This window comes from Alexandromys fortis, unplaced genomic scaffold (genome assembly GCF_014885135.2).
Source record: "Alexandromys fortis isolate MF-2015 unplaced genomic scaffold, M_Fortis_MF-2015_v1.1 scaffold_267, whole genome shotgun sequence".
NCBI lineage: Eukaryota > Metazoa > Chordata > Mammalia > Rodentia > Cricetidae > Alexandromys > Alexandromys fortis.
In genome coordinates this window covers 1,255,722-1,270,122 of record NW_026068157.1, presented here as the reverse complement: position 1 = coordinate 1,270,122, position 14,401 = coordinate 1,255,722, and the positions used below count along the sequence as shown (strand labels likewise).

The following is a 14,401-nucleotide window of genomic DNA, read 5'->3' as shown; positions in this document are numbered from 1 at the left end:
GCTGCTTGATGACCTGACTTCATCCTAGAGTCATGGTAAAGTCAGAGAACCAGCTCCTGCAAGTTGTCCTCTGTCCTTCATGTACCCAGTGTGGTAAGAGCACCTCTTCACTCTTAAAGACCAGAGCAGGGGCTGGAGCACCTACTGCTCCTCCAGAGGATCTGAGTTCAGGTCCCAACAGCCATGTCCAGCAGCCCATGACTGCTTATGACTCCAGCTCCAAGGGCGCTGTCACCCTCCTCTGGTCTCAGCAGGCATTGCACTCACACGCACACACCCACACACATACACACGAGAAAAACTTAAAAATTAAGTCTTGGGGGGAAAACTGACAAGAAAAATGGCTCCTTAAACAGCATCAGGGGTTGATGTTCGGCCTCAATATGCACACGCGTGGATCTGTCACACCTGAGCATACACAGACACATTGGAAATTGCTACAATTTTAGCATGTGTTATACTCTGATGATGGAAGCCCACAGATGGAATTAATTCAGAATCTTGTGGGGTCCTGGTCACGTGCTGTATGACACCCACATGTTGGGTGAGTGAGGAATTGCGTACACTCCAGCAGACCCTATTACCACTTCTCAGTGCCGTAGCACAAACCTCAGATTGAGGAAGTCCATGCTATGATGTCTGCTCAATGATTAAATTTCCTTCTGACTTGGTGTTCAGACCACACTGGAGGCAAACGGTGCCTTCTATGACAGAGCTGGGACAAGGAATTGAGACTCTTAAGGAAATTCTGAATCAGTGGTCCTCAACCTTCCTAATGGTGTGACCCTTTAATACAGTTCCTCATGTTGTGGTGACCCCAATCTTAAAATTATTTTCATTGCTACTTCATAACTGTAATTTTGCTGCGGTTATGAATTGTAATGTAAATACCTGCTATGTGGACAGTCTTAGGCAACCCCCGTGAAAGGGACGTTTGACCCCCCGGGTTGAGAACCACTGCTCTAACTTGTTTTGATACTCGCTGATCAATGGGTTTCCCTTCCTCCTTTAGTTAAAAAGTGACAACTCTGCGAATTTGAGGCTAGCCTGGTCTACAGAGCAAGCTCTGTCTACAGAACAGCTAGGGCTGCACAGAGAGACCCTGTGCAGGAGAATAGTTTGGCACACAGTGAACACTAAATGACAGATATTGTAGATTTCTCAGGTAGAGGAGGGACTCTGAGACGGGCAGGAGAGCTGGGCTTTGGGGTTTTTATTGAGGAGGGGTGTTTAGGGTGTCTCACCTGTTTTTTTTTTTCCTTTAACCTGCTTTCTTTTGGTCTGAAGTTGTCTATGTATCTCTTCTGTAGCAGGGACTGAGTCTCTGTCAATGTCCAGCAATGCAGAGATGCCTCAATGGTTGACTGGCTGGGGTCAGAGTGGGTGTCCTGACTTCCTTTGCTCTAGGGGTGTAATAGGTCCAAAGAGATCCACCTTACACGAGGGAAGATGGGCTACAACTCAGAGAGACAAAAACTGCTGGGAGAAAAAGCCACAGAGAAACGGAAACCTACAGCCTGTTGTTGGGGGAAAAAAATCCATTTTAAAAACAAACAGACTGGGTTTATAATGCTCCACCTCCCGCCTTCCTAAGTGGCCTTGGCACCACAGCCATACTTCCCCCAGAGGGTTGGCTGGGTCCCTAGGACTGGGAAAATCCATTCATTGTGGATTTTCTTTCTGTTGCAATTGCTGTGTGTGTTGACATCATTTGTTTGTGTTTTTTGTCTCCTTCCTCAGGGCTGATGAGCAGACTGTCCCCGGAGGGTAAGTGTGCATCTGTCTATGTCCTCAGCCCACAGTCTTTGCTCTTTCTTGTCAGTGGGTGACACAGACCTTGCCAGGCTATAGAATGCCTCATATCGTACCCAGTTCCACGCTCTGTTTATTTGGCTTTAAGTTTAAACTGTAAGACTTTAAGACAGTTCTGAAGCCATTTTTGACAATTCTGAATCCTCTCAGCCTCTGTGCCATAGTGCTTCCCCTCCTCCCCTGGGAACCAAGGACCTAACAGCTATACATGCATGTACTCAGTTCCTGAACAGTTACCCATATACGTATGTTTTGATTTGGTCCCTTGGGAAACGGGGTCAAAATGACCTCTTAACCGCATCTGATCTGGCAACAGCTCTCCAGTCAATTATTGGTAATAGCCCTTTCAAATAAGCCAATTACAACCCCCCTTGCTTCTGTGGCCCCTTTAAAAGTAAACTGTACCCGCTATTCGAGGTCTCTTGGCTTCCCGAATGCTAGGGGACCCTGTCATGACAGAATTAATAAAATCCTCATGCTTTTGCATGGCTGTGGTGTGAGAGGTGGTCTCTGGGGGCGACTCCTCCTCAGTGTTTGGACACTAGAGTCCAACAAAACTAAAAAAATATAGATATTGAAGGAGAGCATGTGTAGAGGCAGGCATGTGGGGGTCAGAAGACACCTGGAGGGGAGTTGGTCCCTTCTTTCCACTGTGTGGGTCCCAGGATTAGAATTTAGATCTTCAGGCTTGCTAGCAAGCACCCTTGCATGCTGACCCATCTTTCTGTCCCAAAATATTTGGTGTGTGTGCGGGTGCACACACCTGTGCAAGCATGCAAAGGCCAGGGGAGGACACTGGGTCTCCTATTCTGTGTCCTCCAGTCTTATTTACATGAGTACTTCCACAAGACAGTCTCTTATTAAACCCGGGGCTCACTGTTTTTAGGTTGACTCAGACCAGTACGTGCCTGTCAAATTACCTGGCGTGAGTGAGAAGGAAACACGAACACGCAACAAATCTGCTTAGGAGTTTATTAGAGGGGTCAAGTACAGGCCTGGGGAAGTCAGTGTGCAGAGAGAGAGAGAGAGAGGAAGATGGCGCATCCAGCTTGTGTACAGGGGGTTGACATGGCTACATCGCACGCAGATGATGGGTTCATGCATGCGCGTAAGAGCTTATCTGAGTCATATGTGGATGGTGTAACCACACTTGCATGCAAAGGTTTATCTGAGTCATACGTGGATGATGTAATCCACATTGCACAAGGGTCACTCGGTGCTCTTTAACATCCCCAAGGGCCATTAGGCACTTCTGCCTGAGGGCTTATCTGCACATGCACGGCCCCTAGAACCCTTAAGTATCAGCCTTATTGTGGCTGAAATCTTTACATTCTGGGATCCTTCTGTTTAACATCTCCCTAGTATTGGGATTATAGGTGCGGCTGGCCTTAGCCAGTTTTTTACGTGGGTGCTAAGGGAACTGGAACTTAGTTGGATCCTTAGACTCTTTGAGGTAGGAACAATCTACTTTTCTATTCCTGGAGTACAAGGTCTGGCTATTAGCCACGCCTGTTGACAATAACCTTGAGAGATCAGAACTCTCTGACCTAAATCTAGGTGAGACCTTTGTTTGAGGTAGAAGCACAATTAACCTTGAAGGAACTAGAGGTAAGTTCCAATCCTCTGACCTTTGGTCAACACAGAAATAGGCTCACATTTCCCGGCCTTCACATGTATGTGTAAAGCAGTGGTTCTCCATCTTCCTAATGCTGTGATCCTTTAATACAGTTCCTCATGTTGTGGTGACCTCCAACTGCAAAATTATTTTGTTGCTACTTCATAACTGTATTACTGCTGCTGTTATGAATCTTTTTTTTTTTTTTTTTGAGACAAGGTTTTTGTGTAGCTTTGGAGCCTGTCCTGGAACTTGTAGACCAGGCTGGCCTTGAATTTACAGAGATCCACCTGTCTCTGCCTCCCAGGTGCTGGGATTAAAGGCGTGCATCATCACCGCCCAGTTTGCTGTTATGAATTTTAATATAAGTATCTGGTATGCAGAATATCTGATATGTGACCCTCCCCAAATGGGTCATGACCCACAGGTTGAGAACCACTGGTATAAGCCATTATGATATAGTAAGATAGTATTCCATTAACATTTATACAATCAGCTTGGAGTTGAGAGTGGGTAAGGTCAGAATCATTGGGGAATTGGGGACAAAATAGCAAGTGACAAAAACTCAGCAACTGTCAGCAAAATGGCTCACTGGGCAAAGTTGCTTACTGTTTAGCATGACGTCCCAAGTTCAATCCTCAGGACCTACATGGTGGAGGGAGAGAGCCGATGCCTACAAGATGCCCTCCAAGCTCCACATGTGTGCCATGATGCACACATACCCCCATTAATTAAAAGGGAAGGAAAATACAGCTAACTGGAGTGTTTCACATCTGCAACTCCAGCACTGAGGAGCAGAAGCAAGAGTGAGTGGTGATATCACACGGGTGCACCACCTGAATATGATTCCATTGCATATATGTGCAGCGTATGCAGGTGTGAACGTTAGTGTGTGCATGGGTGTGTATATCCACACATGTTCCTGTGGAGGCCAGAGGTCAGAGTCAGCTGTCTCCTTCAATTGCTCTCCACAGTGGTTTTTCTTGAGATAGACTCTTCACTGAAACCTGGACTTCACTGGTTCTTTTTAAAATATATTTATTTTTGTCTTATGTATACGGCTGTTTTGTCTGCATGTATGTCTGTGAACCATTTGCACGCAGTGCACAAAGGGGCCAGAAGAGGGCATCATATATGCTGAAGCCAGGAGTTACATGAAGTTGTGAGCCTCTCTGTGGGTGCTAGGAATCAGAACTTTGGCAAAATCAGTGTTTTTTTTTTTTTTTACTTTATTTATTTTTTTTGATTTTTTATATTATTTAACTTATTTTACTTTATTTATTTACTTATTTTTGAGACTGGATTTCTCTGCTGCGATTGAAGGCATGTGCCATCATGCCCAGCTCAGCCAGTGCTCTTAACTGCTGAGCCACCTTTCCAAACTTTCCTGGTTGTGTTTTTATGTTGAGGAAATGGAGGAACATGTCGTGCAGCTAGGAGGTGAATGAACCAAGACTTGAACACAAGTCCTGTTTGTTTCACAACCCCCCCCCCATTGGACCCTAAAGCCCACTTACCAAGGAGGCGTCGCCCCAAGAGACCACCCTCACACCACAGTTGCTACAAAAGCAAGAGGAATTTTATTTACTGCCACGACAGGGCCTCTCAGCCTCGGGAGGAGAAGGGCCCCGAGTGGCTGTTACAGGCTACTTTCAAAGGAAAAAACCACAGAAGCAAAGGGGGAGTCTAAGAGTCATTTGTCAACTATTGTGACTAGCTCATTTAATGGTCAGCTAACTATAATTGCCATGGTGGTTTCTGGGTTGGTTGAGCAAGGAGGAACATCTGCAGGTCATCTGCAGGTCGTTTTGCCCCAGTTCCAGGAACTGGGTCTATTGAAGAAAAACCGCAGAGGGATGAAAAGTACCTGGGAGACGCTTGGGTGATTATTAGGTTCCTGGTTCCCAGGGAAGGAGGGGCAGTAATGCTGAGATGGCCCAGAGTCTTTCACCCTTCCTCTTAGAACAGAGTCTAGGATGTAGAGATGGCTCACGTCTTGGCATTATCCACCCATCCGTAATCTTGTCTCTCGGCCCTTTCACAGCTGAGTTCTTTCCAGGCAGGGCCATCTTTTCTTCCATTCAGTTAATCCCTGCTCATCTTTCAGGTTTCAGACAAAACATCATATCCTCCTCCAAGACGCCTCCCCTGGTAACCACTCCAGGTCAGCAGCCACCCCCTTTATAAGCTCCTGCCACGCCCTTCAGGTTACCTCTGTCCCACTTCACAAGGCTTTTGGTCCCCTTCCTCTGTAAGTTCCTGGAAAGCCATGGATACTGTTCATTGGGATAGATAGTGTCTCACCCAATCTTCTTATGCCGGATGCAGTAGGTGCCCACGGATGTCTATTAGGAGAAAGGGAGCCTGCAGACTCAAGTCCCCGTCTTTCCCTGTAAACCAAGCAGTGGCCTGCTATCTGATAGTGTTCTCATTTCTGGTCTTGACTGATCAAGGATGCTTATGGGTGGTAAAACTATTAATCTCTCTCTCTCTCCCTCCCTCCCCCACCCCCACCTTCACCTCCACCCTCTCTTTATCTCTCTGCACCCCTGTTGAACATGGCTGCATTCATTTCTCCATACAGACAAGACGGAAGAAGAATGTAAGTACTTTGAAAGTTTATGACTGCCAACTTCTCATCCCCTCCCCGCCCCCATATTGCCAGGGATTGAACTCAGAACCTCATGTGTGCTGGGAAGGTGTTCTACTGCTGAACCAAACCCCCAGGCCTCACTGGGGGATTCTAGACAAGTGCTGTACTGATGAGCATTTCTTCTATTTTTAAACAGAAGCATTTCTTCTATTTTTAAACAAGTTCTCACTAAGCTGCCTAGGATAGCCATGATTCAACTCTGTCTCAAAATAAAAACTAAAAAGAGAGAATTGCTCAGTGGTAGAGCCCCTGCCTAGAATCCCCCAGTGAGGGGCTGGGGTGTGGCTCAGTGGTAAATCCCCTGCCTAGAATCCCCCAGTGAGGGGCTGGGTGCGTGGCTCAGTGGTAGACTGCTCTGCCAGCATATACAAGGCCTTAAACTGAATGCCCAGCACCACAACAAAAAAGTTTGCTAGAGCAAGTAATTCACAAGTTAGGCAGAGAAAAACCAGGAGTGGTTTGGGCAACTCTGTCCAGACAGGAGAGCGGGGCTGGAGGACAACGGATGGAGGGATAATGGACGTGTTACAGTGATTCCATTGATTTACTTGGTCCACTCCATTGCAAAGTCCCTGTTAGTACAATGTAAGTATATTGGATGTTTTTGATTGGCTGAGCCAAATTCTCCATTTCTCTAGTCTAATGCAACTTGAATTTCCCTTAACTGAAATGCCCATGGCTATAAATGTTTCAAATGTCCAATGTTCAGAATCGTGAACATGGACATAGACTTTATCCATCCAGCACCTCTTACCCAAAACCCCCAAATTTGCTGGACAGCACCCAACTCCAAAGCTGTATGTGGTGGCTCACAGTTGTAATTTCAGCACTTGGGAGACTGAGATTGCCTTGATTTCAACCTACATCAAGAGTTGGTAGGTAGACCAAAAAATGGCCTTGGTCTATGGAGTGAGAAGACCCTATCTTTTTTTTTTTTTTTTTTTTTTTTTTTTAGTTTTTCAAGACGGGGTTTATCTGTAGCTTTGGAGCCTGTCCTGGAACTAGCTCTTGCAGACCAGGCTGACCTTGAACTTACAGAGATCTGCTTGCCTCTGCCTCCTGAAGGCTGGGATTAAAGGTGTGTGCCACCACTGCCCAGCCGAAAAGACCCTATCTCAAAAATAAAAAACGAATGGAAGCTGGAGAGATGACTCAGTGGTTATCATCACTTTCTGCTCTCCCAGAAGACTCGTTTGTGTCCTAGCACCTGCTAAGACAGCTTACGATTGCCTGTAACTCCAGCTGGCCTCCAAGCACAGACATATGGCATCATTTTACACAGACTTATATGCATAAATAAAAACAAAATAAGCCTTAAAAATGAAAACAAACCAAAGTGAAGCTATTCAAGCATCACTTTGATACTCAAAAAGCTTGTCACTAGGGCATTTTGGGTTAGGGATGGTCAGCCCACGTAGGTGTTGATGGGAAATGGCTTAAATTAGACTTGATACTGCCCACAGATGAGGTTAGGCTGAGACCACCGGAGAATGGTGGCTTTGTTTGCTCAGGGATCCTGCAGACCTGGTCTCCTCTCAAGTTTGTTCCGCAGAACGCAAGAACAATTGTTAAATACTTAAAAAAACATTTTATGAGGGAAAAATATGGAAGGTACCAGGGACAGAAGGAACTAATATTCATTCTATTTCCTGCCCATTCTTTTCCACTTGACCTTTGGTTCTGCTTCCAACCCGCCGTCCAGTAAAAAGTAAGTTATTTTTCCTTTTATGACTGATGTCCTTTGGTGTTTGGTGGAAGAGTCTCTACATGTACTCTCTATATAACCAAGGGTGACCTCAAACTCTTGACCGTGTCTGAGCCTCTGGAGTGCTGGGATTACAGGTGTGCACTACCACACCTAGCACAGGAAATAGTTTCTACAGTTTCTCCCTTCTGGTGGGTCACTTGGAAGGAGGGGCAACACAAAAGCAGGGAGCCAGGCATGGTGGTCCATGTCTTCATCCCAGCCCTCATGGTGGTCCATGCCTTCATCCCAGCCCTCATGGTGGTCCATGCCTTTATCCCAGCCCTCATGGTGGTCCATGCCTTCATCCCAGCCTTCATGGTGGTTCATGCCTTTGATGCCAGCCCTCATGGTGGTCCATGCCTTCATCCCAGCCCTCATGGTGGTCCATGCCTTGATCCCAGCCCTCTGAAGACTGGGGATTAGCAGCTCAAGGCTACAGCAGTTACATATTGAGTTTGAGGTTAGCCTGGGCTACATAAGGTTCCATCTCAAAGAAAAAAATAGAAAGAAAAAGGGGAGGGGAGAAAAAAGAGAGGGGATGGAAAGAGAAGAGAAAACTGTTTTTGTTTTTGGTTTTTGTGGGGTTTTTGTTTTGCTTTGTTTTGTTTTTGGGTTTTTGTTTGTTGGTTTGGTTTTTTGTTTTGTTTTGGTTATTGTTTTTCAAGACAAGAGTTTCTCTGTGAAGCTCTGGCTGTCCTGGAACTCACTCTGTAGACCAGGCTTGCCTATGCCACTACCTCCCACCCTGGAGAATGCTGTTTTTAGAGGAATTTACCCTACTTGTGGAGGAGACTCCAGGTGGCCTTCAGGCTCCACCCACTTCCTGGGGCTGCATGGTGGGGTCCCAGAATTGAGCAGCTTCTCCACTCTCCCCATTTCCCTAGAGCATGGGGCCGCAGGAATTGTTTGTTTATAGGTAGAAAACAAAATAAAGCAAAACAAAACAAGATACCAGGAACCAAGTTTTCCTCCCTCACTCGGAATAAGACAGAAGAGTAGAGACCCTTTCCTGATGCCCTGCAGGTATCTGGAGGATGAATCCCCAGAGGAACTGGGGCCAGGGGATTCCAGCAGTAAGGATGATTCACAGCCGATCCAGTATCTCTGTATACAGCCTCACCAGTGCCATTTGGACTGGATGATGTCCCTTATGGGGTGGGCCTCTTCCGAGGATGCTCTGGTGAGATGGGAAAAGGCCAGGCATCGCTAACATCCTTTTGTTCTCTAACCTTCACTTCCGCTGGTACCCAACAACACCTCCACCTGGACTTCCCTATCCTTGATGCTCCTGTTTCAACAGTATTGAAGAGTAAGTTCAGTTTTCTTCTTTTCATTTGCTTTCCCTTCTTGTTCCTGCCAGGAGGTCCCCCATTGGTGCAGGGACTGTCGCGGGGTGGGGGTGGGGGGTAGAGTGGGACTGCACTTCTTCCATCTTCAAAAAGGCAGGCATAGGAATAGGAGGATGACTTACAGGGAAAAGGGGCTGGCGACTAAGCCTGAGCTCCATCCCCGGCATCCACATGGTGGAAGGAGAGAACTGACTCCTGCTGTTGTCCTCTGACCTCTACATGTGTGCTGTGGCACACGTACATGTACACACACCCACACACACCACACACACATACACACCAATAAATAAACACAATGTAATTGAAAAAATTATAAAAGAGGCTTAAAGAGATGGTTCAGTGATTAAGAGGATCTGAGTTCAGATCCCACCCACATCTGGTGATTCTTCTCTGCTTGTAACTCCAACTCCAGGGGGATCTGATGTCCTCTTCTGCTCTTGATGGACACCTGCACACACATACATATGCAAATAATAATAATAATAAAATATTAAAGCAGGATTTGGGGGAAATGACTCAGTGGTTAAGAGAGCTTGCTGTTCTTGCAGAGAACACAAGTTTGTTGACTCACATTTACCTGTAACACTGATCCCTGGGGTGATGCCCTCTTCTGGCTTCTGTAGGCACTTGCATTTATGTGGTCAACACACACACAGGTACACACACATGTATATACACACACAGAGATACACAGAGATACACACACATAAATAAAAATAAAAAATGTTTTTTAAAATTGGGGGCTGGAGAGGAGGATCGGTGGTTAAGAGCACTGGCTGCTCTTCCAGAGGACCTGGGTTCAATTCTCGGCAGTCACATGACACCTCACAACTGCCTGTAATTTCAGTTCTGAGGGACCCAACGCCTTCCTCTGACCTCTAAGGGCACCAGGTATATGTGTGGTCCTTTTCAGTTCAGCTCTGCTTTGAGGCCCACTGTCCTGGGCTTGGAGCTTGTTTGGCCCCTACCTGTCTAACGTTGTGATTTGTTTCTCCCTCTTGTGGTCTTGTCTCTCATGGACCCTGGGCTCATCACTACTTCCTGCCTCCTGGATGGATCACAGAGGTCCTTGGTAAGCACCTTGTTCTGTGTGGGCCCTGGACCTACTCACCAAGCTTCTGTTTTATCGCCTTGTGTGCCAGAGTGTGGGGGAGGGGGGAATCTGAAATGTGGTGTCGGCGGGTGCAGACCTGCCTGGAAATTCAGCACCTGCCATGCAATTGCCAGAACCCATGCTGGGAGTGATGGTGCACACCTATAATCCTGGTACTAGGAAGACACAGACAGGTGGGTCTCTGGGGCTCACTGGCCAGCCAACATAGCCTACATGGTGACACAGATAGGTGGGTCTTTGGGGCTCATTGGCCAGCCAACATAGCCTACATGGTGAGCTCAAGGCCAGTGAGAGACTCTATTTCTAAAAATAAGATGGACAGCCCCGGAAAAAAAAAAATCACAACTGGGCTTGGCCTATGGCCTCCCGGAATGCAGGCATGTATGCCTGTGCACATGGTATACACACACACACACACACACACACACACAGAAAGAGAGAGAGAGAGACAGAGACAGAGACAGAGAGAGAGAGAGAGAGAGAGAGAGAGAGAGAGAGGCAGAGATAGAGGGAAAGAGATGGGGAGGGTAGCAGCAGGATGCTTCAGCAGGTAAAGCTCTTGCTGAGAAGCTTGATGACCTAAGTTTGAGTCCCAGGTCCCCTGCAAGCTGTCCTTTCATCATCACGTGCTTGTTAGAATATGCTTGTGCTCACGGTCACATGCATAAACATATATACACAAATAATAATAGTGGTGATGATGATGGGGGGTGCTGGGCAGAGAGGCACACACCTTTAATGCTAGAGGCAAAGGAAGGACAGATCTCTGTGAGTTTGAAGCCACCCTGGGCTACATAGCAAGTTCCAGGTCAGCCAGGATTACACAATGTGATGTTGTCTCAATAGAAGCGTTAACGAATATATTATAGACTTAACAAGTCTTCCCAGTGAGAAGTTACTTAGAGATTAATAAAGAAAAAGTCTTTAATGGGCCTGAGTGGTCCAGACTAATGCATAGACGGGAACCAGCTCCGAACAGAAAACCCTATCAGCATCACAGCCCCGAGTTGCATTTTGAGCAATAAAAACATGTTTCACAGAGACAGAAAAGTCAGGCTTTGGTTGTTTGGATAGATGTGTGGGAGGGAGTTCCAGTGTTCCTAGTGAGACACACTAGGGCTGCTTTACGAGGTAGCGGTCAACCAGGGTCATCCTGTCTGCCTGACAGAATCACACTTCTGGATAGGAAAACCAGAGAGCTCCTTTAGCTAAGTGCTGCTTTGTGTGGGTTAAGATTTCCTAAGCAAGTTTGGTAGACATTTGTATTATCAATGTACTGTTCCCAGTTTCTCCTACATCAGAAGGAAGGAAGGAAAGAAGGAAGCAATCGAGGAGGCAGGCAGGCAAGCAAGTGGGCCAGAATTCTGCAGGGCTTTTAGGAGATGGGTTGGGGGTGAGCCTGTGGGCCCTATTGCCCTGAGTTCTGCCTGGCTACCTTTGTGATTCTATTTGCATATTTCTTTGTCTTAGGTCTGCTGAGCCTCCAAGTGCTAAGTGGTGAGTTGGTGACTTGATCATTTTGTTTTTAGGGTTGGAAGAGCCTTCAGATGTCACAAAACAAATGTAGCTACCATTCTCGTGAGAGGCGAACTGGGTGTTCAAGAAGCTGAGTCTGAACACTGTTGTTCTCTGAGGAGAGGTGTGCAGGAACATGATAACCCAGTGTGTTGGGAGAAGTTACATCTGAGCAATGGGGGGACCCACAGACATGTGCACACCATATGTGTTTGTGTGCATGCGTGTGTATCTGGGGAAGGGCACTGCATGCCGGGAAATGGCATATGTGTAGCCAGGTAGCTGGGTGTGCCCGAGTCAAGGGCCACCAAGGAGGCCAAGGGCAGCCCTCTTTTACCCAGCAGGCCCAGAAGCAGCATTTACAGCTGGCTTCCCACCCATTCCCTAACTTTCCTTTTTTTCTTCCCTGTCCCCTGCTCTCCTCCTTCCTCTCCTTCCTCACTTCCTCTACCGTCCCCGTCTTTTTCCTCCTTAGAAGAAGCAAATGACTGCAAAGAAGAAGGTGGGTAGAGCCACGTGTCTGTTCCCTCCTCCGGGCAGTTAGCACCTTCCCTCTGACTGAGACCCGAGAAGAGGTCAGAGTTCAGATGCATCTCAGTCTTCAGGAAGCCTCTGTAGCCCTCAGCCACCTTTTCCCTCTTCCTCTGCTCCTCTGTGCTAAACACAGCAAGGTAAGAGGAGGTATTCTGCTTCTGCGGACCTCCAGTCCAGTCCAGTCCAATCCTGCCCCCGCTCTGCTCCCTTGGAAATGACCGGGCACGTTGAATGACAGGTGTGTGTGTGCTGGAAACAAAGAGATGGTGGATGGGAGACCACATAAACAGACATCCTCTTCTGAGTGATGGTGGATGGGAGATCACATAAGCAGACATCTTCCTCTGAGTGATGTTGGATGGTGTAGACCACATAAGCAGACATCTTCCTCTGAGTGATGTTGGATGGTGTAGACCACATAAGCAGACATCCTTTTCTGAGTGATGGTGGATGGTGTAGACCACATAAGCAGACATCCTCTTCTGAGTGATGGTGGATAGTGTAGACCACATAAGCAGACATCCTCTTCTGAGTGATGGTGGATGGGAGATCACATAAGCAACATCCTCCTCCGAGTGATGGAGACAGTGGAGAGAGTTAAAGGAGCTTGGATTAAGTTGTGGGGTAGGATTCAGTAGAATGCCTGCTTAGTAGGTACAAGGGCCTGGGTCTGATCCCCAGGACCACACACCTGCAACCCCAGGGCTCAGGAAGAAGAGGCAAGAAGATCAGATGTGTAAGGCTAGCATGGGCAGCTTATGAAGGTCCAAAGCCAGTTTGGATTTCGTGAGACTCCTTTTCAAAGCACAGAAAAGAGAAATAGCACCAAAACAGATAGGTGGGACCACTGGACATCCCCATCAGATGCCAGCCTCAGTGGCAGAGTTGGGGGCTCACAGGTTACAAGCTGGATCAGACCGAGTAGCCAATTCAAGGCCACTTTAGGATAGTGAGTGTCTATATTAAAAGCAAACAAAACAAAATGGACAACAACAACAACAGCAAAAATAACACAAACAAACAAACAAAAAACCTGGGCATGGAGCACTTAAGATAGTAATTCTCATCCTTCCTCATGCTATGACTCTTTAATGAAATTCCTCACGTTGTGGTGACCCCAACCACAAAATGGTTTTCCTTGTTGCTTCATAGCTGTGATTCTGCTACTGCTGTCAATCATAATGTAAATACCTGTGTTTTCCGATGGTCTTTGAACCCTGTGAAAGGGTTGTTTGATCCACAAAGGGGATGTGAATCACAGGTTGAGAACCACTGACTTAGGAGGTAGAGAAAGAAAAAGTTCAAGGCTAACCTAGGCTACATAGCCAGCTGGAGGCCAGCCTGAGATCCTAAGATTCTGTCTCAAAAAAAAAAAATCTAGAATTATCAGTAATGTCACCAGAAAAGTATAATTTCTAACAAGTATTGGAATTCTAGAACTAAGAATTTGCAGCCAGCATTAAGAGCTGTGAGTCTGGATTGACTTGATGGCTGAGAGGGTAAACTGGCTTGCCTTCAAGCCCTAGGCCCTGAGTTTGGTCCCCGTAAAAGATGAGAACCAGCTCCTATGATCTGTGTGTCGATTGAAAGAACCACCAAGCGACATGTTTTAGGAGATTGTGAGAACCCCACAGAGACCCGATATAAAGAAAATTGGGGTCCACGAGATGACTCCATGGTTAAAAGAGCTTTCGGAACAGTCTGATGAACTGCGTTCAATCAGAACCCATGTAAAGACGAGGAGTCGGGCGTGGTGGTACACTCGGGAGACAGAGGCGGGCAATCTCTGTGAGTTCGAGGCCAGCTTGGTCTACAGAGCGAGTTCTAGGACAGCCAAAGATACACAGAGAAACCCTGTCTTGAAAAACACCCCCAAAAAGTGTGAGGGGAGAAAACGGACTCCACAAAGCTGTCCTGTGGCCTCCCCATGTGCACTACCACGTGCACACACCAGTGCAGTTGTCATGCACACCTGCACGATAATAAAATGCACTGTCTTAGTTCCTGGCCTATTGCTGTCTTGTGACACCATGACCAAGGACCAAGGCTGTATGTATGTATA

The 14,401-nt window shown here is 46.9% G+C and overlaps 1 protein-coding gene across 1 annotated transcript in view; it reads left to right on the top strand.

The window, feature by feature from the left end:
- The window catches only part of LOC126491709 (zinc finger and SCAN domain-containing protein 5B-like), a 31,577-nt gene extending 28,798 nt beyond the window's left edge, over positions 1 to 2,779 (top strand). Inside the window, exon 6 of the mRNA XM_050127537.1 lies at positions 2,699 to 2,779. Coding sequence (XP_049983494.1) covers positions 2,699 to 2,779 — 81 coding nt within the window. The remainder of the gene's footprint in view (positions 1 to 2,698) is intronic.
- Positions 2,780 to 14,401: the final 11,622 nt, after the last annotated feature.